This window comes from Oncorhynchus mykiss, chromosome 7, assembly GCF_057628025.1.
Source record: "Oncorhynchus mykiss isolate SJ-2025 chromosome 7, ASM5762802v1, whole genome shotgun sequence".
NCBI classification, from domain to species: Eukaryota; Metazoa; Chordata; class Actinopteri; order Salmoniformes; family Salmonidae; genus Oncorhynchus; species Oncorhynchus mykiss.
This window is the reverse complement of record NC_143028.1, coordinates 55,032,478-55,058,413: the sequence shown is the minus strand read 5'-3', so window position 1 is coordinate 55,058,413 and position 25,936 is coordinate 55,032,478. Positions and strand designations below refer to the sequence as shown.

The window sequence follows — 25,936 nt, the reverse complement described above, 5'->3', positions numbered from 1 at the left end:
TTCAGGCAGATGTTGAACTGAAATGTTACTATGGGACTCTGGCGTATGGTAAAACAAAACTACACCTCCGTCCCAACACCAGCAGCCTGCTTATCTGGGACGAATTCATACATAAACACTTCCTAAAAGTGGCAAACTGTCTGCGAAAACTTTAATTTTCATGTTTGTGTGTGTCTGTGGGGGGGGGGCATGGAATGACAATGGGGAAAATACCACACCTGAGTTTCAAATACTTGTGAATTTGATTCAAATACTTGATTGAGCCTGTCAACCAACAGAAAAGTAGCCTACTAAAATTGCAAACCTGCCCATCTGGCACGCCAGGTAGACTCAAGCAAAGCTCAAAGTATTTGAATACATTTTTTAAGTATTTGAAACCCAGGCCAGGTCAGAAAAATACACAGGATTTGAATGCTTTTCTTGTAAAACAGTGCAATTTCTGTGAAGCTGGTCCTCACAATTTATGAGATTGTCATGTTTTTTTCACCTAAAATGGCCATTTGTGCCCCAGACGGAACTCATTCACGCCTCATGACAGAAAGGTTTGTGACGCCACCGTTGCTTAGCACCGCTTAGCACTTAAAACCCCTCAAGTAATGTGGGAGTAATTATGGGAAAAAAAATGTATCCTAATGAATGTAATTATAATCCACTAAGTTATTGTTCAACAGCACTACATATCACATTGTGCTAGAATACACAACCTACCAGCATCATAATTTCTCTCCATGCGGCCTGCTATGTTTAAACCCTCTCCGTCATAGCTTGATTATACAGTGACTCAGTGGCGCCTGATTTGGATTCATTCTCTTTTTTAAAGAGGCTTGATTGCATTGCGGTCTTGATTGGCCTTATTGATGGGCTGGTACTTGTAATGGCTAAATGACAGACTTGGTCTCTCGGGCTGGGGATAGTTATGTGATGTGAGAAGGTTTTATAACGGATGCTAAAGCAACTTCCATTGACAACAATCTGATAAGCCGACACATGATAATGATGACACTTCCCCAGGACCCAAGGGTTACCTAGAGATCAAGGTCCTCTTCATCTATAGCTATCCTTAGGGTTCCTCTGCCTTACTGTACCAGGGCCATTTTGGACAGGATTTGGGTTCACCTCAGGCATGTGGATGTGTTGCTGGATGGGTGAGTTGTGGGCTGTTTTGTGTAGGTGTTAGGCCATCTGTGTCCGTTTGTGTGAGTAAGGCAGAGAGAGATAGTGGGAATCAAAGGCTCTTTTAAAGAGCAAGTATTAGTATTTATAAGGAAATACAAAATGTTGGTGATAGAAATTAGTAGAATTGTGATTACAGAGATTTCCATTGGAAATCTGTTTTTAATTGATATTATAGCTGATTCAGAAAGAGCTTTAAAGATCTCAATACATTGAGGAGATACTGAAAATATGGAGAGAGAAAACGAGCAAGAGAAGGTGGAGGCATGATGGATGGGAAAGAGGAGAGAAGAGGAGGAGGGTTTGGGAGTGGTCAAATGAGAGCTGGATAGAGGGAGTGAATAGGGCTCAAACATTCCCCTCAAGCGATTACACGACTCAACATCCATCTGCAACTCTATACCTCCCTCCCATTCATCACTCCTTCCCTACATCCCCCCTTTCTTTTTCTCTCTTTCTGTCTCACTCTCACTCTCAAACAGGTGGATGGGATCCAGCAGTCTTTTAAACACACAAGATGTAAGTTACCACAGATGGTTATCAATCTTCAAAGGGGAGTAGGTTTGTGTGGTTTGTTGGTGGGGATGTGGGATAGAGGACATGTTCCTGTGTGGGGGTTTGAAGCAGTGGATGGTGGGATAGGCTGTGTGTATTGGTGGCACAATATGGCGTGTGTGTGCTCGTGCGTGACGTAGCCATCTCTGAGGCAGGACGCAGTAGGCAGTGTGTGTACATGTGAGTGTGTATATCAGTGTATGGTTGGGTGGTGGGGGTGTGCATTAAGCGAACTGAGCAGAAGTGAAAATGACAGGTGGAGCGTATTCTATTATTTTACTGTCAGATTTAAATAGCATATCCCAGTAGCGCTAGCCGTAGTATGAATATTTCTATTTACTATTGATGACTGTCCAGAGAAAATAGAGTGAACTAGGCAGCTACATTTCTTTTCTCATTTGGCTTCTTTGCATTGAGCTGGCAGTAGCATGCTCTGTGTTGGGCTTGGACAGGCTGCTTTTTCTGCTAGGTGTTGGTTGGCTTCCAGGGAGGCTGCTGGCCCAGCTGGTGGCTGCTAGCGGTTAGCACTGCGGGATGAATTGAGTGGGAAAATTAAGCCTTTGATCGATTGTCTCACTGCGGACATTAGAAACACCTAAGACAGCCATGAGTCAGCAGTCTCTTCACTCTCTTCCCATCTCTCTCTCTCTAGCCCTCTTATTCTCTTTCTCTCTCTCTCGCTATCACTCTCTCACTTTCTCCAACCCACCTCTCTCTTTCTCTGTCCCTCCCCCTTGCTCCCTCTGTCTGTCAGTACCCATCTATCAATACACTTTATCACTATATTTTCACTCTCGATTTAGTGGTGGTCTCTGTCCTTTTGCAGATGTCACACCATTTTGTCTCCCAAGGCCATTGCTGTGTGTGTGTGTGTGTGTGTCTTAATGAGAACCTGTCACATTGACAGCCGGATCTGTTTATAGATTTGCCTCCTGTGACAGTGGAACTATAGGAGCTTGACTAGCTGTCAGTCAACTCTCACCTATACCATAGCAACAGAGCCCCATAACTGTAGTAGATGGAGCAGAGTTCTCGCTCTGGTTAGAGTGACACACCTCTACTTAGGACCAATAAATACTGTGTTTTGTGTTTATTTGTTAAATCTGTCAACAAGACAGTGTGCACTTAATTATATTATAAGTTCTAAAACAATGTTTCTATCTGCTGGTTGAGGCTAGTAGTTTGATCAAATTGAACGTCATGAGCTCGATAGCCATAAGCAAGGTCTATTGGTTGCCTGCTAGGTGAGGTGGTAGAACTTGCTGTCTTTCTGAGAACAATGATGTGTGACTGGTGCAAAGTTTGTTCCAGTCACAAATCAATCTGAACAGAGTCAAACTAATGAAGAGGGCACAGAGGAACACACAAGGCTCTCATGTCACCCCCTGAGTCCAAATTAAGCTTCTGAATGGGTAATGAGAGGCCTGGGATCTTATTGGTTCCTTTGACTTTGGCCAAATCAGTTGATTGATTGCTTGTTTTTTGTTAGGAGTTTTTGCTCCTGGTTGGGGAGATGTGCTGGATCTGCCATCAAACTTTAATGACCTCAGGGACTAGCATTTTCCCCTCGTTTCTCCTCTATTTGGGTTGTTGTTAAATAGAACATGAGGCTGGTTGTCTTCATCTCTTCCCCTATCCCCTCCATCTCTGTCTGGCCTGTCAATCACATGCCTGCTGGGCATTGTGTCTGTGGTGTGTCACCTTGCTTCCAGCTGTACTGTTCACTGTTTACTGCATACTTGGCTGGCCAAATAACACACACAGGCGAGTGCATTAGTATTTTATTAGGATTCCCAATCAGCTGCTGCCAAGGCAGCGGCTACTCTTCGTGTGGTCCAAAAAGGAAACAAAACACAACAAATATAATACATCGCTCTGGTGATATCACATACATTATCTGTATAGTTCAAATTATGACTTTTATAACGGCACCGGGTGAGACCCAAATGCAGACACAGGACACAGATGGTTCGAGTCTCTGAAATGTATTAAACAACAAGGGGCAGGCAAGAGGCAGGTCGAGGACAGGCAAAAGTTAATAAACCAGAGTTCAAACGGTACAAGGCGGCAGGCAGGCTCGAGATCAGGGCAGGCTGAGTGGTCAGGCAGGCGGGCTTAGTGTTAGGGCAGGCAAGAGGTCAGAAACGGGAGGACTAGAAAAACGGAGACTAGGAAAAACCAGGAGCTCGGAAAAGCACACTGGTACGCTTGACAAGACAAGACGAACTGGCAACAGACAAACAGAGAACACAGGAATAAATACACTGGGAATAATGGGCAAGATTGGTGACACCTGGACAGGGGTGGAGACAATCACAAATACATGTGAAACAGATCAGGGTGTGACACTTTTAGCACTCGGTGGTCTATACTAACTTCCTATGAGAATAGGCTTTAGGTAAGGCAGATGAACCTGTAGCTATATTACTTCCACATCATCTGACATGAGATCGTCTCTCAGCCTAACAGGAATATTACTCTGGACATGTATAGCATATACACCTCCTCCATTTGCATTCCTATCTTTTCTGTATATGCTATAACCATGTATAGCTGCTACTGCATCATCAAAGGAATTATTTATGTGTGTTTCAGAGATGGTCAGAATATGAATGTTTTCTGATGTTAGTAAGATGTCAATTTCATGAACCTTGTTTCTCAGGCTACATACACTCAAAAGTTTGGGGTCACTTAGAAATTTCCTTGTTTTTGAAAGAAAAGTCCATTTTTTTGTTCATTAAAATAACATCAAATTGATCAGAAATACAGTGTAGATGTTGTTAATGTTGTAAATGACAATTGTAGCTGGAAACGGCTGATTTTAATGGAATATCTACATAGGTGTACAGAGAGGCCCATTATCAGCAACCATCAGTCCTGTGTTCCAATTCCAATAATCCAAGTTGATCATTTAAAAGGCTAATTGATAATTAGAAAACCCTGTTGCAATTATGTTAGCACAGCTGAAAACTGGTGTTCTGATTAAAGAGGCAATAAAACTGGCCTTTAGACTAGTTGAGTATCTGGAGCATCAACATTTGTGAATTCGATTACAGGCTCAAAATGGCCAGAAACAAATAACTTTCTTCTCAAACTCGTCAGTCTATTCTTGTTCTGAGAAATTAAAGCTATTCCATGCGATAAATTGCCAAGAAACTGAAGATCTCGTACAACGCTGTGTACAACTCCCTTCACAGAACTGGCTCTAACCAGAATAGAAAGTACATTAGTGTCTAGTTTGAGAAACAGACGCTTCATTAGTCCTCAACTGGCAACTTCATTAAATCGCACCCGCAAAACACCAGTCTCAACGTCAACAGTGAAGAGGCGTCTCCGGGATGCTGGCCTTCTAGTTCTTCTGTCCAGTGTCTGTGTTCTTTTGCCCATCTTAATCTTTTATTTGTATTGGCCGGTCTGAGATATGGCTTTTTCTTTGCAACTAGTGAAAAGATTAATCCATTGTTCTCTGTCAACCTCTTTTACTTCCATTTTTTTCTCCCTGCCATTTCTCAACACCATCTATCTCTCTCTCTCTCTCTGGCTCTGCCTCTTGGTACTCTCTTCACCCTCTCGCCTCTTGTCAAAAGGAATAACTTGAGTTTACCTCTCCTTACATTTTTACATTGTTACATTTTTTTGTCATTTAGCAGACACTCTTACAGTTAGTGCATTCATCTTAAAATAGCTAGGTGGAACAACCACATATCACAGTCATAGTAAGTAAATTTTTCCTCAATAAAGTAGCTATCAGCAAAGTCAGAGCTAGTAAGCGGGAAAAGAGTCAAGTACGAGTGTTCGTTTACGAAAGTGTTTTTTTGGAGGGGAGGGAGTGCTTTGAGTGCTCGGTTGGGGTGTAAGGTTTGAGCATAGGTAGGGAGGGGCAGTTCCTCTTGCTGCTCCGTAGGCAAGTACCATGATCTTGTAGAGGATTCGAGCTTCAACTGGAAGCCAGTGGAGTGTGGTGTGTGTGGGGAGAACTGCATCCCATCAAACACTTTTGTATCAAACAGCAGCGACAAGCCATGGTTCACTGGTGAGCTCAGGGCTCTCCAGTGCAAAAGTGGAAGCCCGCAGGGCTCTCTGCTCTGCCAGAGAGGAAGACCACAGGAGAAAGACCGGGGACCTCTACAGAGAGGCCAAGAAAAAGCTACTCTCAGGAATTAAGGCAGCCAAACAGCAGTACAAAGTCAGGCTACAGCAATAGTTCTCCAGCAACGACTGCTTGTTTGTCTGGAAAGGACTAAAACAAATGACCAACTACAAACCAAAAGCTCTGACGGCAGATGACCCCTCACTGCTGAATAAACTAAACCAGTTTTACTGCAGATTTGACTCACAATGTCTCCTCAATCACCAAGACAATACCCCCCCCCCCCCCCACCTCCCTCTCCTTGCTACTTCCGCCTCTCACCCATCTACTCAATCCCACCCCTCCCTTCCCCATACCTCTTCAGGCTCCTCTCTACTCTACCCCTCTGCCATCCCAGGTCCCCGCCATCCTGTCCCAGGCTGCCCTCCCCTTCCCCCACCCCTTTAGGAAACAGAACAGCAGGAACGCTGCCAGCCACACTTAAAGGTGCAATATGCAGAAATCGCTCTGCCATTTCCTGTTGCTAAAATGCTAATAGTTTGCCCAATTTCAGTTTATCTAAACCGCTGTGAAAAAACGCTTTATCTAAACCGCTATATTTTCAATGACCAAAAATATTGTATTTTCAGCTGTTTGAAGCTGGTGTACAAAACCAACTTTAAATTATGAATATTTTTTTAACCAGGCAAGTTCGTTAAGAACAAATTCTTATTTAAATTACATATTGCAGCTTTAAGCACTGCGCTGACCAGCTCTCCCCTCTTTTCAATTATATATTCACGACTACAGACCTGTAGTGCTCACCTCAGTCAGTCATCATGAAACCCTTTGCGTGCCTGGTACTGTCCAATCTAAAAACCATCACTGACGCCTCCCTCGACCCACTGCAGTTTGCCTACAGAGCTAACAGGTCTGTGGACGACGCTGTCAACATGGGCCTACAAGACATCCTCAAACACCTCGATAACCCAAAGACATATGCAAGGATAATGTGTGTGGACTTTAGCTCTGCATTCAATACCATCATCCCAGAATTTCTACAAGACAAACTCTCCCAGCTGAATGTGTCCAGCTCAACCTGTCAGTGGATCACTGACTTCCTGACCAAAAGGACGCAACACCTGAAGCTGGGAAATCACCTTTCGAACTCTTTATCCCTCAGCACAGAGCGCCGCAAGGGTGCTTGCTCTCACCTCTACTCTAGACTACACTAATGATTGCACCTCCAATAATACATCAGTCAAACTACCCAAGTTTGCAGATGACACCACCAGAGGTGGGACCAAATAACACTTTTTTCGAGTCTCAAACAAGTCTCAAGTCACATGGTCCAAGTCTCAAGTCACAAGGATAAGTCTCAAGTCGAGTCACAAGCAGAACAGGTCGAGTCTCCAGTCACGTCCATGTCATGCATTCTAAGAACAAGTCAAGTCAGGTTTTTGTCAAGTCAAGTAAAAAATGCATATACAGTGGGGAGAACAAGTATTTGATACACTTTGCAGGTTTTCCTACTTACAAAGCATGTAGACGTCTGTAATTTTTTATCATAGGTACACTTCAACTGTGAGATATGGAATCTAAAACAAAAATCCAGAAAATCACATTGTATGATTTTTAAGTAATTAATTTGCATTTTATTGCATGACATAAGTATTTGATACATCAGAAAAGCATAACTTAATATTTGGTACAGAAACCTTTGTTTGCAATTACAGAGATCATACGTTTCCTGTAGTTCTTGACCAGGTTTACACACACTGCGGCAGGGATTTTGGCCCACTCCTCCAAACAGACCTTCTCCAGATCCTTCAGGTTTTGGGGCTGTCGCTGGGCAATACGGACTTTCAGCTCCCTCCAAAGATTTTCTATTGGGTTCAGGTCTGGAGACTGGCTAAGCCACTCCAGGACCTTGAGATGCTTCTTACGGAGCCACTCCTTAGTTGCCCTGGCTGTGTGTTCCGGGTCGTTGTCGTGCTGGAAGACCCAGCCACGACCCATCTTCAATGCTCTTACTGAGGGAAGGAGGTTGTTGGCCAAGATCTCGCGATACATGGCCTCACCCATCCTCCCCTCAATACTGTGCAGTCGTCCTGTCCCCTTTGCAGAAAAGCATCCCCAAAGAATGATGTTTCCACCTCCATGCTTCACGGTTGGGATGGTGTTCTTGGGGTCCTTCTTCTTCCTCCAAACACAGCAAGTGGAGTTTAGACCATAAAGCTCTATTTTTGTCTCATCAGACCACATGACCTTCTCCCATTCCTCCTCTGGATCATCCAGATGGTCATTGGCAAACTTCAGACGGGCCTGGACATGCGCTGGCTTGAGCAGGGGGACCTTGCGTGCGCTGCAGGATTTTAATCCATGACGGCGTAGTGTGTTACTAATGGTTTTCTTTGAGACTGTGGTCCCAGCTCTCTTCAGGTCATTGACCAGGTCCTGCCATGTAGTTCTGGGCTGATCCCTCACCTTCCTCATGGTCATTGATGCCCCACGAGGAGAGATCTTGCATGGAGCCCCAGACCGAGGGTGATTGACCGTCATCTTGTTACTAATGGTTTTCTTTGAGACTGTGGTCCCAGCTCTCTTCAGGTCATTGACCAGGTCCTGCCATGTAGTTCTGGGCTGATCCCTCACCTTCCTCATGGTCATTGATGCCCCACGAGGAGAGATCTTGCATGGAGCCCCAGACCGAGGGTGATTGACCGTCATCTTGAACTTCTTCCATTTTCTAATAATTGCACCAACAGTTGTTGCCTTCTCACCAAGCTACTTGCCTATTGTCCTGTAGCCCATCCCAGCCTTGTGCAGGTCTACAATTTTATCCCTGATGCTCTCTGGTATTGGCCATTGCGGAGAGGTTGGAGTCTGTTTGATTGAGTGTGTGGACAGGTGTCTTTTTATACAGGTAACGAGTTCAAACGGGTGCAGTTAAACAGGTAATGAGTGGAGAACAGGAGGGCTTCTTAAAGAAAAACGAACAGGTCTGTGAGAGCCGTAATTCTTACTGGTTGGTAGGTGATCAAATACTTACTGTATGTCATGCAATACAATTAAAATTAATTACTTAAAAATCATACAATGTGATTTTCTGGATTTTTGTTGAAGTGTACATATGATAAAAATTACAGACCTCTACATGCTTTGTAAGTAGGAGAACCTGCAAAATCGGCAGTGTATCAAATACTTGTTCTCCCCACTGTATATACAGTTGAAGTCGGAAGTTTACATACACTTAGGTTGGAGTCATTAAAACTCGTTTTTCAACCACTCCACAAATTCCTTGTTAACAAACTATAGTTTTGGCAAGTCGGTTAGGACATCTACTTTGTGCATGACAAGTAATTTTTCCAACAATATTTTGTAATATATGGCGCATTCAAAATTGGATCACCAAGACATGTAAATAAATGAGCACTTCAACCTGCCTCGCCTTCTGCTGATGTCATACCCTGACTGCTATAAAGTCCATATTTTACAAATACATAATCATAATGTATTAGCCAAAATAAAACTACTTGGCCCCTCCCAGGACCATACAATTACCCAATTGGCAATTAAACAATAAACTGGTTCTACAATGAAAAAAGGCAATTTTCACAACCATTGTTACATTGGTATATACGTCTTAATCAGACTTAATAATATTTAGGCAATACATTTCTCTTATTCAACGTACTGACTCCTGCGTGGCGCGCAGGCTACGTAGCTTGAGCACTGGGGTGCGCCCTCCTATTACATACAGTGCCTTGCAAAAGTATTCACCCCCCTTGGTGTTTTTCCTATTTTGTTGTATTTTGTCATTTAAATAGATTTTTATTTGGATTTCATGTGATGGACATACACAAAATAGTCCAAATTGGTGATGTGAAATGGAAAAAAATTACTTGTTTCAAAAATTCTGAAAAAAATAAATGCGGAAAAGTTGTGCGTGCATATGTATCTACCCCCTTTGCTATGAAGCTCCTAAATAAGATCTGGTGCAACCAATTATCTTCAGAAGTCACATAATTATTTAGATTGCACACAGGTGGACTTTATTTAAGTGTCACATGATCTCAGTATATATACACCTGTTCTGAAAGGCCCCAGAGTCTGCAACACCACTAAGCAAGTGGCACCACCAAACAAGTGGCACCATGAAGACCAAGGAGCTCTCCAAACAGGTCAGGGACAAATTTGTGGAGAAATACAGATCAGGGTTGGGTTATAAAAAAATATCAGAAACTTTGAACATCCCACTGAGCAGCATTAAATCCATTATTAAAAAATGGAATCAATATGGCACAAGAACAAACCTGCCAAGAGATGGCCGCCCACCAATACTCACGGACCAGGCAAAGAAGGCATTAATCAGAGAGGCAACAAAGAGACCAAAGATAACCCTGAAGGAGCTGCAAAGCGCTACAGCAGAGATTGGAGTATCTGTCCACAGGACCACTTTAAGCCGTGCACTCCACAGAGCTGGGCTTTACAGAAGAGTGGCCAGAAAAAAATAAGCAAACATGTTTGGTGTTCCCCAAAAGACATGTGGGAGACTCCCCAAACATATGCAAGAAGGTACTCTGGTCAGATGAGACTGAAATTGAAATGTTTGGTCATCAAGGAAAACGCAATGTGTGGCACAAACCCAACACCTCTCGTCACCCTGGGGGATGTTTTTCATTGGCAGGGACTGGGAAACTGGTCAGAATTGAAGCAATGATGGATGCCGCTAAATACAGGGAAATTCTTGAGGGAAACCTGTTTGTCTTTCAGAGAATGGAGACAAGGACTGAGGTTCACCTTCCAGCAGGACAATGACCCTAAGCATACTGCTAAAGCAACACCCGAGTGGTTTCAGGGGAAACATTTGAATGTCTTGGAATTGGCCTAGTCAAAGCCCAGACCTCAATCCAATTGAGAATCTGTGGTATGACTTAAGGATTGCTGTACACCACCAGAACACATCCGACTTGAAGGAGCTGGAGCAGTTGAAGAATGGCTAAGAAGAATGGCTAAAAATCCCAGTGGCTAGATGTGCCAAGCTTATAGAGACATACCCCATGAGCCTTGCAAAAGGTGGCTCTACAAAGTATTGACTTTGGGGAGTGAATAGTTATGCATGCTAAATTTTCCGGGTTTTTTTGTGTTATTTCTTGTTTGTTTCACAATAAAAAATATTTTGTATCTTCAAAGTAGTAGGCATGTTGTGTAAATCAAATGATACAAACCCCACAAATCTATTTTAATTCCAGGTTGTAAGGCAACAAAATAGGAAAAATGCCAAGGGAGGTGAATACTTTCACAAACCACTGTACAAACAGAGTGACTGAGACATAGGACACAACCACACAGAACTCTGACATAGCCCTGAAAATATGAACAAAGGATACCATACATTGAATTTAATAAACAGAACTTCTACCTCATGAGTCTTGCAAGCATCGAAGTGCACAATAAACATTGTGCCCACTCAGAGGGTAAGAAATAGTAGGCTAAATTAAAATGTATCTTATCACACATTAAACAAGTGTTGCAATAAACAGTACTGGGAAGGAATGATGGCATGCTAGTAGGCCTATGCTAGCAATTGTTGATTGATGCCCAATTGCTCGTAAGCTTGCAAAGTAAACACTTAATATTCTTGATTTGCTAAACATTTTTTTGGAGCTGCATATTTATTTATTATGTCAATTCTCTCTCCCTACAATTTGACGTTTGCGCTGCACCTGATCCTATACAGTACAGTAAATCAAACTGCTGACCAGTGTTGATTGACAGTTTGCTGATCCAATTAAATGGTTGAGTGTGCATTTCACCAGCTAATCTGTTGCAGTTTTTGTTGTTGCAAGGTCGATGCTGCGGCTACTGACTGCGTGGAGAGTAATCCATGGAGACAGTGTCTCAAAATGAGCGACAAAACATTACAAAACCTGGCCAGATAATTTCAGGTCATCAGTCTCAAGTCAAAGTTGAGTCCCGAGTCTTGAGGATCCAAGTCCAAGTCAAGTCTCAAGTTATTTTATTATCTACCAAACCGAGTCTCAAGTCATCAAATTTGTGACTTGAGTCAGACTCGAGTCTCTTGAGTCAGACTGGTTGGTCTCATCACCGACAGCAAGTCCATGTACCATGGAGAGGTCGACCGGCAGGTGGCCTGGTGCAGTCACAATAAACCTGGAATTCAACACAGAAAAAAACAAGGAGATGTTGGTTGACTTCAGAAAACTCTTTCAAATTCCTTGGGACCATCATCGCCCACAACCTCAAGTGGGAGGACAACATCACAGTGGTCACCAAGAAAGTACACCAGTGTATGTACTAATTCCTGCAGCTGAAAAAAACTCAAATCTCCCATTCAATCCTGGTTCAGTTTTATGCATCAATTGTTGAGTCCGTCACCACCTGGTTTGGGTCTGCGCCTGCAGGAAAGGTAATTGTCGATCCCTCCCACCCCGGTCACTACCACCTCCAAAAATTCCCTTCTGCCAGGCGTTTCAGGTCACTTATGACCAAAACCTCCCACCACCTGAAAAGTTTCTTCCCCCGGGCTGTGGCCCTCATCAACCAGCCATCTGGCCCATAGAGACTAAAGAATTATGCTGTGGCCCTCATCAACCAGCCATCTAGCCCATAGAGACTAAAGGATTATGCTGTGGCCCTCATCAACCAGCCATCTGGCCCATAGAGACTAAATAATTATGCTGTGGCCCTCATCAACCAGCCATCTGGCCCATAAAGACTAAAGAATTATGCTGTGGCCCTCACCAACCAGCCATCTGGCCCTTAGAGACTAAAGAATTATGCTGTGGCCCTCATCAACCAGCCATCTGGCCCATAGAGACTAAAGAATGATGCACTCTATGCTGCACACTGTATCAAGCCATCTCTGAACTACACACAAAATAACTGCACTATACAGCATTTACACTCTGTTTGTCTCTCTGCATTTAGATATATTCATACTGATACTGTAAATGTGTACATCCACTGTATATAAACCGTAAACCCACTGTATATTTGTATATCTGCTCATTCCCTTATAACTTTATGCTAACTCTACCTAGTTGTAAATAATGTATGTAAACTTTGTTTAAACTTTGTCTGTATTCTGTCTCTAAATGTTGTCTGTCACAAGCAGCACCATATCACCAAGTAAAATTCTGACTATGCGTAAATGTACTCGGTGAATAAAGGTGATTCTGATCAACAATCATTGACTCATCACTTTGTCTGAACATTAGCCTGTCGATGCACTCAATTGTTTCAATTAGAATGTTTGACCTTGCTGTCAGTTCACTCATGTATGCTCCCCTCAGGCTATTAGCTTTGTTGTAGTGTAGTAACTGCAGTTAAACATGTCAGCATGACACACTCATTCTATTCCTAAACATTCAGTGTCTTTCTGCCTTCATTGTTTACATTAGATAGTCAAAAACAGCATTGTTCATTCCTGGTCCTGGGGACATTTTGTTCTAGCCCAGTACTACTACTACTAACACATAATTCAACAAATTTACTAATCATCAAGCCCTTGAATAGTTGAATCAGGTGTGTTAGTACATGGCTGGAACAAAAGCCTGCACACACTGTGGTTCCCAAGGACCAGGATTGAAGAACATTGGAAAAAACTTTAATACTTGGTGTGTCTCACACCAACTACAGAGCTTTCGCAAGAAGCCTGTTCAATAAATGGCATAGTTAAAAGTGTGCTTCTTGTATGTATAATCCATTTCTGTGTGATCAATCTTTCAATTATTGATCAACATGCTTATGTCCATCCCCAGCCTAATTTAACATGATTTGTTGATTGCCTTCAATGCATCTATATTGTATCTAAGTTTCCAATGGAGGCCATTTTATATATCTACAACCTTTATGATATTTCACACATGACCCTTGACCCTTTATACCTCCCCTTGGATCATGGAACATTCCGTTCTTGACCTTTGTCCGTAACGTTATGCGTCAGACAGATTTGTGTATTGATTAGCTTAATGTGAGGATTGTTAAAAGTAATTTAAATGTCACTTGAAAGGATAAGGCTATTTCTTTAGTATCACAACTGACATCTATTTTTGTCATTGGATTTTGTTTATCAACAAAATTTATTTTTTCATATCACCTTAACTATCTCTGAAGAAAATAGTTTCTGAGATAATTGACCAATGTAGTTTTCGGTTATTCTTTGAGGTGAGACAGAGTATTGATATTGAAGTTTGAAGGACTTCATGGTAAATGTTGTTGTGTTTAACCACCGTTGAGATATCTTTGTCTCTGTGATAGGGTGTGAAAACAATTGTTCTTGTCATGTTTTTATTGTCCCTCTGCGACCAAATCAATATCTCATCCGCTCACATAGTTGTCTAACCCAGTGTTTCCCAAGTCTAGTCCTCGAGTGCCCCAACAAGCACACCTGATTCAAATGGTCAACTAATCATCAAGCCCTCAATGAGTTGAATCAGGTGAGTTTGTCAGGGCTCCAACAGAAATGTGTGCTGTTGGGGATAATCAAGAACTGGAGTTGGGAAACACTGGCCATCCATTCAGCACTGTACTATAGGCCAACCTTTAAAAACGTTAAAGCAATATGTGTCATCATCGTTAGCATACTATACTGTTACAGCCTCTGCGTGCGTCCCAAATGGCACCATATTACCTACATACACTCTTAGACATTATTTTGCTATCTAGAACAAAGGGAGATGGAACCCAAAAGGGTTCTACCTGAAACCAAAAAGAGTTCAACTTGGAACCAAAAAGGAGACAAACGAAGAACCCTTTTGGAACCCTTTTTTCTAAGAGTGTAGTGCATATTGGTTATAGGGTGCCATTTAGGACTCAGAATATACAGTATGTGTCTATTATGAATGTCAAAGTCCTTTTCAAACATCATACATTTTCATAATCTTACCATCCATACAAAACTTCAGTATCTTCTTTTTTATTACATCTCCCTTCCCTTGTTCCATGGTCACAACTTTTCAAAGAGAATGTGTCTACATAAATACTAAGCCCAAGTTGCAGGCAACTTTTAAAGGTTACAACAAATCACCTCCCAGAGAGCTTACACAGTGACAGGATGTATCACAACAGAGCGACTTCATTCCAGGTGTTCTGGGGAGTGAGTGTGTGTGTTCTCTCTTGTCTCAGGCCCGTTAAATTGGCAGATCGATGATGCCTTACATTGATGTTCCAGCCACACCTCAAACACCACGGATCCCATTACTGGATTACGAGGAACAAGGTTCAACATAATTACTTTTTGTACTTTGTCTGGCTGCGGCTTTAAACTGGAGACATGATGGGAGAAGAGAGCAGAGGAGAGTCAAGTAGAGGATAGCAGAAGAGAGCGGAGAGGAGAGAGGAGAGGAGAGGCAAGTAGAGGATAGCAGAAGAGAGCGGAGAGGAGAGGAGAGAGGAGAGGAGAGGCAAGTAGAGGATAGCAGAAGAGAGCGGAGAGGAGAGAGGAGAGGAGAGGAGAGGCAAGTAGAGGATAGCAGAAGAGAGCGGAGAGGAGGGCACAGGTTTGGTTACGAATGCAGCACTAGTCCGCTATAGCCTAGTTTGTTAAATAGCCTACAGAAACAAAATAACAAATTGTAGCTAGGACTATCCCATATTTTCTAAATATGTTGAACATGTTTGCAGTCCACATTGCTCTAAGTACACTAAACAAAAATGTAAATGCAACATGTAAAGTGTTGGTCCCATGTTTCATGAGCTGAAATAAAAGATCCCACAAATGTTCCATACTGTACGCACAAAAAAAACGTATTTCTCTCAAATGTTTTTAATTAATACATTTGTTTACATCCCTGTTAGTGAGCATTTCTCCTTTGCCAAGATAATCCATCAACCTAACTGGTGTGGCATATCAAGAAGCTGATTAAACAGCATTATCATTACACAGGTGCACCTTGGACCTCCACATCTGGTTCTTCACGTGCGAGATCGTCTGAGACCAGCCATCCGGACAGCTGATTGAAATTGGCATATGGGTGCATGTTTTTAAGGACACACCTCAAATAAACTACACGTCGAACGTCTCATTCCAAAATCATGGGCATTAATATAGAGTTGGTCCTATAACAGCCTCCACTGCTGCTGTAACAGCCTCCACTCTTCTAGGAACATTGCTGCGGAGACTTGCTTCCATTTATCCACAAGAGCATTAGAGAGGGCAGGTGCTGATGTTGGGCGATTAGGCCTGGCTTGCAGTCGCCGTTCCAATTCATCCCAAAGCTGTTCAATGGGGTTGAGGTCAGCGCACTGTGCAGGCAAGTTCTTCCACACCAATCTCGACAAACCATTTCTGTATTGACCTCGCTTCGTGCACGGGGGCATTGTCAGGCTGAAACAGAAAAAGGCCTTCCCCAAACTGTTGCCACAATGTTGGAAACACAGAATCGTCTAGAATGTCATTGTACGCTGTAGCATTAAGATTTCCCTTCATTGGAAATTATGCAAACAATTACATTGATGGAAGCAACAATCTATCCACAATATTAAAGCTGATCCACCCACTAAGTATATTTCCCTTCACTGGAACTAAGGGGCCTAGCCCAAACCATGAAAAACATTATTCCTCCTCCACCAAACTTTACAATTGGCACTCTGCATTGGGGCAGGTAGCGTTCTGCTGGCATCCGCCAAACCCAGATTCATCAGCTGGTGAAGCGTGATTCATCACTCCAGAGAACGCGTTTCCAATGGCGGTGAGCTTTACACCATTCCAGCCAACACTTGGCATTGAGCATGGTGTTCTTAGGCTAGCTTAGCTGCTCGGCCATGGAAACCCATTTCATGAAGCTCCCGACGAACAGTTGTTGTGCTGACGTTGCTTCCAGAGGCAGTTTGGAGGTCGGTAGTGAGTGTTGCAATCGAGGACAGACGAGATTGTGTGACCTTCCATTTCGTGGTTGTTTCGTTGTTGCTCCTAGGCGTTTCCACTTCACAATAACAGCACATACAGTTGACCGGGGCAGCTCTAGTAGGGCAGACATTTTATGAACTGACTTGTTGGAAAGACGGCATCCTATGATGGTGCCGCGTTGAAAGTCACTGAGCTCTTCAGTAAGGCCATTCTACTGCCAATATTTGTCTATTGGGATTGCATGGCTGTGTTCTTGATATTTTACAGCTGTCAGCAACGGGTGTGGCTGAAATGGCCGAATCCACTAATTTGAAGGGGTGTCCACAAACTTTTGTATATATAGTGTATTTCAACCCCTCCCACCTCAGCTCAAGCGAGCTGATGTTAGACAGATACATTGCAGAACCTGGCGTAAGGGGTGGGAAATCCCAGTGTGCCAGTTTTTACATGCCGAAATTGCAAACTAACCTGCTTTGATTCTTGCGACTCCTTAGCGCCAGACGAAAATAGAGCCCTAGATCTCTGGTCCTTTGTCTCGTAAACATGTGACAGCCTTTTTGAAACACCTTTAGCCAGCTACAGCAGCCACTTAAAAGCTAGCAATTGGATGGTGTGTGTGGGTGGGGATATTTCAAGCTAAGGAGTTAGTTTAACCAATTCAACTGGGTTGCATAAGGTTCTGAGCATAATGCAGAACCGTATGTCTGTGAGTGAATCCAACTTGAAAGTCAATATGTGCCAACTAGGACAACATAAGATGGAGGGAGGCAGGGCAAGGCTCCCGAAGAAACAGACAGAAGAGCGAAAGGAGATGGAGGGAAGAGATGGGCGAGTGCTGCTGTTGGGTCCTCCATCCCTGTTAGCCTTGTTTATGTGCCACTGTCAGTGGATCATTCATCTTCATTACGTGTCTCTCTGAAAACTATTGACTGCCACACTCGGTTGGGCCTGGGCTAGGTCGACAAGCCCCGCGAGCTATCCCACGCAACGAGGAACACTGAAACCTGCTCATTGTCATGGCAAACCTCTCCTCTCGTTAGCTATCCACAGTTTTAAATTGTGTTTCACCTTCTCATGGGTGTGCATCACAATCATCTGTGGGCAGAGAAAGACTGTACTCATATGTAGATTAATCATCACCAATATCATTGGAAAAGTGCTTGTCTTGTTTCTGGACATATATTTGTGAGTATTTCTTTGCTAAAAGCAGGCTTTTTCATAATGTATGTATGTTATCTGACCTAGTTAATGGAGGATGTATGTTGTGTAAGGATGAACCACCCACCCACTCACTCAGAGTGTGAGCAGTGAGATATGCCTCCTTACTGGTGCAGGGATACAGCCAGGCAGAACAATACAGAAGGTAGGGAGTTCTTTAGGCCAATATCTCCCTGATGGCTTGTTTAAAAGCTGTGGGCTGTTTGTGTTACCTCCATCTGTTCACCTCTCATTGCACAGCACACACTCACACACACACACACACACACACCTATTAACTCCGTGCCACCCTCGGAGAGAGGAAAGTACTCCCACCCCCAGAACTATTTCCACTGCCTTCATGACACATGTTGTTGTCTCAGCTCTCAACACACATCATACCTTTAGCCTAGTCTATACAGTCAGCTGCCAAGAAAACTGATCACACTGTTACTGTTTCTTCTCATAGCTGCACCCTATTTCAAGAAAAATAACGTTTGTCACACATTTGTTGTTGGAGACTTAGGATGTGCTATATTTGAATGTGGTGATACTAGCTAAACTGAGCTATTCCCTCTCTCTCTCTCGCCACAGAATTTCCGTGAACTGCACACCACTCAATCACCCTCACCGGGGTCCCGTCACAGCCAAGAGAAAGGGAGAGGGCGGGAAATGGGCTGGCGTGGCCATTGCTATGCGTGAGCGAGTGCCGCGGTGTCCATGGAGACCAAGGGCTACAGCAACCTTCTGGAGACTAGCGATGGGCAGGGGACGGGGCTTCTGGAGGGTGGAGACTCGCCGGGGGCTGAGGAGGGTTGGAGCCCCCCCTTACCCCTGGGCTTTCAGGTGTCCCTCACCAGTGTGCTGATGCTGGAGTTGGTGCTGGGATTCAGCAGCAACCTGACCGTGCTGGTGCTCTACTGCGCCCAGTCCAACCTGGTCGACTCGGTCAGCAACATGGTCACGGTCAGCCTGCACGTGCTGGACATCCTGGTGTGTTTGCTGTGTCTGCCGCTGACTGTGGCGGTCATCCTGCTCCCAGCAGACGGTAGTGGCGGGGGCAGCCTGGCTACACTGTGCTGCTTCCATGAGGCCTGCGTCACCTTCACCAGTGTGGCCACGGCCATTAATGTGCTGGTCATCAGCCTGGACCGCTACGACATCTCCGTCCGGCCAGCCACACGGCTGTTGACCCCGCGGCGAGCTGCACTCCTCCTGGCTGCTGTCTGGGCCATGTCATTGGCTGTCTTCTTCCTGCCCTTCCTGGAGGGGGATTTCTTCTTCTCGGGGGTGGAGGTGGAAGACAGCGAGGGAGGAAGAGGAGGGGGGGAGATGGACATGGGGGATCTAACCTCTGGCCCAGAATCTGACCCTGAGACCCCTACTGGGCTGACCCCCACTCGGCTAAACCCTACTGGGCTGACCCTCACCCCCTCCTCCCCCTCTACTCCCTACTATAAACACCACCTGCCGCCAGTGTGGCAGAACCGGACACTGCTGTGTGTAGGGGGGCAGGGCTACCACACGGGGCTGGCCATGTACTACCACCTTCTGCTGCAAGTGCCCTGCTTCTTCATCGCAGTCATTGTCATGCTGTTCACATACTACCGCATCCTGCAGGCCCTCAACATCCGCATCGGCACCCACATCAAGAGGGGCCCACGGGCCTCCAATAAGGACTCAGGCTGCAGGATCCGCAGGCGGAGACGAAGGAGGAAGGGGCTGAGTCTGGCCACAGAGGGGGGAGGTTCCTCCAGCCAGAACCAGCACCTCACCCACCCGCCCCTCATTCCATCTCCCACCCCCACCCCCACCTCCCCCCCACCCTTCTCCTCTATGCCCCTGGTCATCTCTGACAGCGGGGCCACGGGGGTCACCAACACCGCCGCCACCACCCCCATTACCACCACACCAGCGACCCCTGCCCCCCAGGCCCCAACCTCCACTGACGCCACCTCCCCCCCTCCGGTGACGGCAGACCGCCCAGGTGTCCAGGCCTCTGTGTCAGCCATCATCGCCTTGAGGCGGGCCGTGAGGCGCCACCGAGACCGGCGGGAACGCCAGCGGAGAGTCTTCAAGATGTCCCTTATCATAATCTCCACCTTCCTGGGCTGCTGGGCTCCTCTGTCCATGGTCAACGTGTTGATCCTGTGCATGGGCCCCAGTGACAGCCTGGTACGTGTGAGGCTCTGCTTCCTGGCCATGGCATATGGCACCACCATCTTCCACCCGCTGCTCTATGCCTTCACCAGACAGAAGCTGCGTAAAGCGCTGAAGACCCGTGTCAAGAAGAGGGTGGTGTCCCTGCTGCAGGTGGACCCAGCACCCAGCGGGGGAACTGTTATTCACAACTCCTGGGTGGAGGGGGGAGGACAGAGGAAGGGACGCAAGCCTCGACTGGAGGGCAGTGATGCCACCAGTAACTGTCTGACAGTGGCTGTGAGAGAATGATAGGGTGTGTGTCTGTGTGTATGTGTGTGTGTTTGTCTGTGTTTATGTATGTGTCTGTTTGTGTGTGTGTGTGTGTCTGTATGTATGCGTACATGTGATAGTTGACAAAGGTCAGGAGACATCATTAGCTCCTCCCTCCATCCAGGTGTGATGATGGCAGGTGAGCCCAGAGCTCTAATTAATGTCAGACCTGCTCTGTGATATACACAGCTCCTCATTAGTTCCCCAGGCAAGATGCCTGCTCCGTCTCCATGGCAACACCAAGCTACCAAGCAATATGTGACATCACCTGCTCCGCCACAACCTTAGTTACTTTTGATGCATTCCAGTACAGGTAAACAGCAACAATCCACACAATCCATACATGCAGGCACATTGATCAACCTGTAGTCGTTCACGGAGCAAGTAAGCACACAATATCTGCCTGCACACAGAACTCAGTGAGAGTCAATATCCAGTGACATTTTATAATTTGATTAGTCATGCCTTAATTCAGTTCCTAATTGATTCCCATGGTTCTGAATGTTTTCTGTATGTGTATTGTGTTTACAAGAATGGTGTGTGTGTGTGTGTGTGTGTGTGTGTGTGATCATGTGATCATGTGATCATGTGCAATAAAGCTTCAACAGTGGCTGAGCCTCCCCAGAGAGGAAAAGGCAAAGCGAGAAAAATCTGTTCACGAAAATAAGACTACGAAGTGAGGAATTTTTGTATTGAGGGCAATGAGTGTCAAATTTGGTCAACAAAAAATGTTATTGCTAATTTGCTACATGAGGCTTATTTGATCGTATTAAAGTTTTGTAGTGGTTAGGTTGTTAAGAATTCACTGATATAAGTGGATACACGTGGCATCTTGGCACGTGAGAGCAGTTACTCGACTCTCTTATCAATATAATAGATAATCTTCAACCTCCCTGAGGATGTGAACAAAGCATTGTGAGATTGTTCTCATGCTTTATCTCATGGGCTAGACTACAGAAGAGGGAAGGACTTCATCTGTTGATTGACTGCATACCCTGTTGCCATGGCGATATTGGTGGAGCACCTGACATGATACCTGCGAAGATAACCTCCAAACCATGTAGAACTGTAACCATGTGATTAGAACATGGTGTTCATTTACTAGTGAAACATCAATTTTATAGAGGACTTTTAGGAATCAAAGGGCAATATTTGGTAACCCTCACAACTGTTTATCAATGGGACAAGTCAACAGAGTGGAACACTGCTGTGAACCACCCCAGGCCCCAAAGATAAGTCCTGGAGCAGCTCTTGAGGGTTGTTTTCTCTCTGTGTCTCCCTCCTCCTCAGGGATTTATATCAATCTCCCTCTGAAGCATGTTGAACATCAGTTACACCCTTGCACCAGCCCTCATTCACTTATTCTGATAGGTATTCGCTTAGTTATTGCCATGCGGGTAGGCTACATATGATCAACAGTTTGGGTAGACTATGTATGGCTCTCAAGTGTGAAGGAATTTTTTCAGGCTTGTTTGTTGGGTACTATAATATAGGTCATTTTTCTCTCCCATTGTTCCCTCTTTCTTCACTTTGGAGCCAGATGGAAGGAATGGATTCCTGTGTATTTATATATATGTACATGATCAGGGATGTAAATACTTGAATATCTAGCTCTTAGGGGTTTGAGTGGTTGGAGTGTTTTGGGTTGCAGCAGTCATCTGTTGGCCATAATATCAGCCGTGGTAAGTGAGAGGGCGAGAAGACACGTGGAAGAGATCAAACATCTAAATGTATTGTGTTTCTGTATATGTGTACTGTACATGGTCATGTATATAGAGATATGATAGTATTGTATATCATTTAAATTGTGTTATTGTATTGTATTTCTTATTAGAAAAGAACAAAGTCTGTATTAAAGAAATTGACTATTTACTGTATGCTTTTGTGCCAATCATTTGTTTGAAGGGACCATGTAAGTGTTTAAGAGTCAATTTTTCTAACTTAAATTCCCTGAATATATTCCTTACAAATATACACATTGGACTATATTCACACACTCTCAACAACTGTCTCCTATCCGATAGAACAGTTGATATTTTTAACCGCACACTATTAGAACAAAGGGTTGATAAAGAGTTATTAGGTTGTCCCTGTAGCACACACTCTCACTCATCACTGCTCCTGAGCTGCCACGTGCACATGCCAACATGCATGCATGCTTTCTCATTTACATAGTGAGTAGCTTACAGAGAGATAGAGGGAGGAGCTTGAGTGTGTGTGTGAGAGAGAGCACATCCAGTCCAATCATGCACCTGTCTTCCTGTCAATCAACTCTGCACAGCTATTGTAATCTCATGTCTAGACTACCATCAAACCCCTGCAACTTATCCAGAATGCCACAGCCCACCTGGTGTTCAACCTTCCCAAGTCCTCCCATGTCACCCCACTCATACGCACACCACTGGCTTCCAGTCGAGGCTCGCACCCACTACAAGACCATGGTGGTTATCTACGGAACAGCAAGAGGAACTGCCCCTCCCTACCTTCAAGCTATGCTCAAACCCTACATTTCAACCCGAGACCACTTCTGGTCTCTTGGCCATCTCACCCCTACGGGGTGTCAACCCGCTCAACCCAGTCAAAGCTCTTCTGTGTCCTGGCACCCCAATTGTGGAACCAGCTTCCCCTGAAGCTAGGACAGCAGAGTCCCTGCCCATCTTCTGAAAATGTCTGAAATCCTACCTCTTCAAAAAGTATCTTAAATGAATCCCAGTTAGCGTCGACTGGGGCTCTGAGCGTTCAGGATTGGTGTTGTTTGATGGTTAGTGTGAAGAGCTCTTATAGGACCTAAAGGCAGTCAGTTTGAAAATATTTAATTGACTGTTGATGTCATTTCCTTTAAGACCAATCTCAGTTACAATTTTCATCTAGTTGATTCAAATTTATGACAGCACTCTGTGAAAAGTGGTTCTTCCAATTTGACGACATGGGGCAAAAAAATTGTAATCATGAACAAGTTATTGACATGCAATTTCTATTAATATTGCAATGAGTTTGACACACAAAGAAAAACTTAATTGATTACCAATGTAACACCACTCTACATGCTCAAACAAACAAATCCATTCTAAAAGCTTTAACAAGAGCAAGGTATTTTGTTTCATTTGAGAACAAACAGCATAACATGTAGTCAAATCAGATTGTGCTGTGAAAGTATAAATGATGTGTCTGATTAAGGCCCCAAGTTTTGCTCGGTTTTTCACCAATGTTTTGTGCAGGCTAACGTAGCGGACGTGAGTCAGGTTCACAGTCTCGTGATGAGGGAGTCCTGCTGTCTAACTTCAAAATCAACCTTGTAAAATGGTCTACACGTTGGTTTATCCCCTCCTTGTGGAGAGTTTGACTTAGTAAAACCATGTTCAATCAAGTATTATGGGTATGGCTGACTAATATCAAGGAAGTGAATATCAAAGCAAGTATTATTTAATAACTTTGTAAAATGAAAGGATATACATACAAGACATAAAACTTAAGTTACAACGCAATACTGACATTGTGACGACCCTCCCACTCTGTCTGCCGTATTCTCTCTTTGTTCTTGTTTCCTTATTAGGATGCCGGTTGGCGGAGTTGGGAGGGTCGTCAGCTACATGGGAAACACCTGGGCCCGGGTGTGTCCCAGGATAAATAGACCTCTTCCACATTCATGGAGGAGACTCTCTCCATGCAGACATTTGTAGATTGTGTTGTGGTTCTTGGTGGCCTTTTGTTTGTTTGCTTTGGCACCTTTCAACACCCTGCATTATCACATTCATGCATGCAAAACACTCACTTACACTACTGATTACTGATTACACACACCATTGTATATGTTCCTTAGTTGCTTTAGTTAATAAATATATATTTTGTTACTCCTTATCTCCACGTTGTCTCCCTTTGTTACGGGCTTTGAGCCGGTTCGTGACACATTAACTAAGCATAATTCTAGGCATATAGATCCTAAAGTTTACTTTCAAGACAAAGCTTGAACAAAGAGAAGGCCTAGAAGCCTAGGAAATGAGAATTGATTATACAACCTTCATCCATGGACAGGCTACAGGTTAAGAGACTGAACAAAGAGAATGCCTAGAAGCATAGGAAATGAGAATTGATTATACAAACTTCATCCATGGACAGGCTACAGGTTAAGAGACTGAACAAAGAGAATACCTAGAAGCCTAGGAAATGAGAATTTATTATACAACCTTCATTCATGGACAGGCTACAGGTTAAGAGACTGAACAAAGAGAATGCCTAGAAGCCTAGGAAATGAGAATTTATTATACAACCTTCATCCATGGACAGGCTACAGGTTAAGAGACTGAACAAAGGGTGTAATTTCATTATATTTATAACACTTGAAAATGTAACTTTTTCAAACCAAAACCAACCACCATTAACCAATCAAACAATACCAAGTTTACAGTAACCTGACCACCCAGGCCCAATCTCCACAGGGTGTCACAGCATCTAATGGCTGGTGTGGGGGATGAGACCAATGTAAATAAGACAGAATTCCTGAGAGGACAATACAATTCCTTTCCATAGAGTAATTTAAAGTTCACCCTGTGCCTAAACAAGTTACCACAGAGATCATACATCCATATAGATGGCATAAAGGTTATCCTACAATAGCCCTACTCCATTCTTCACCCCCGGCTACACCACTCCCTCTTCTTTCTCTGATCCCTAAATTTAGCATCTCTGCCCCAGATTCTTACAGTATTTACTGCTGACTGCAGCCACTCTGCTCTTCTTTAATAAAAATATGTTATCCCTTCCTCCCTCTCTACAATGCTGTGACAATAGGAAGCTAATGAAAATGAATGCTGGTGTGTTCAGGTAAACTTGTCCTCTACTGACACCTTCCACTACTATACACTAACTCACCTCACCTCTTTAACACTCTCCTTACCTTATTAAGCCAGATTGTTAACGTCCAGTATGTTGTTGTTTTGTATGTGTGTGGGTGTGCATGTGTGTGCACCATACTGATATGGTTACGCGACAACTAACAATACAGATTTTTACCCCTCTGTTAATCCTATTAGTTCCCTTCTCTACACCTAACTCTGTCCTTCATCTCATCCCTTTCCTTCTCTTTCCCCCCCTAGTCTTTGTTCCTCATCTCTCTCATCTCTTATGCCTTCCAGAACAAAGGGAAAACCTCTGCAGTGCCTGTATAGGAATGAAAGTCACCTTGGGGGAGAGAGAAAGAGGAGAGGTAGAAAGAGAGAGTGTGTGTTAGAGTGAGAGAGAGAAAGAAAAAGAGAGAAAGACTGGCAAGAATAGAAGCAGGAGAGAGTATGAGAGAGAGAGAGAGAGAGAGAGAGAGAGAGAGAGAGAGAGAGAGAGAGAGAGAGAGGGAAGGAAGGAAGGAAGGAAGGAAGGAAGGAAGGAAGGAAGGAAGGAGGAGTGGGGAGCACGGATGCGAAGAAAGAGAAAATAGGAGGGGAAAGTGGGATTAGTGGGAAAGGCAGGAAGAGAGGAGGATAGAGGGAGAGAGAGGAACAGGACACAGTGAGTAACAGAGAGAAAGCACTGCATAGCCCCCTCCATTAGAAAAGCAAGTCTCTGCTTTAAAGGTCTAATGCAGACATTTTCATCTCAATATC

General features: G+C 44.1%; 1 protein-coding gene across 1 annotated transcript in view; it reads left to right on the top strand.

Annotated features, from left to right (window-relative positions):
• Positions 1-22,216, top strand: part of LOC110528152 (G protein-coupled receptor 22-like) — a 29,278-nt gene extending 7,062 nt beyond the window's left edge. The window contains exon 2 of the mRNA XM_036983692.2: positions 18,465-22,216. Coding sequence (XP_036839587.1) covers positions 18,591-20,321 — 1,731 coding nt within the window. The 5' untranslated portion in view covers positions 18,465-18,590 and the 3' untranslated portion in view covers positions 20,322-22,216. The remainder of the gene's footprint in view (positions 1-18,464) is intronic.
• Positions 22,217-25,936: the final 3,720 nt, after the last annotated feature.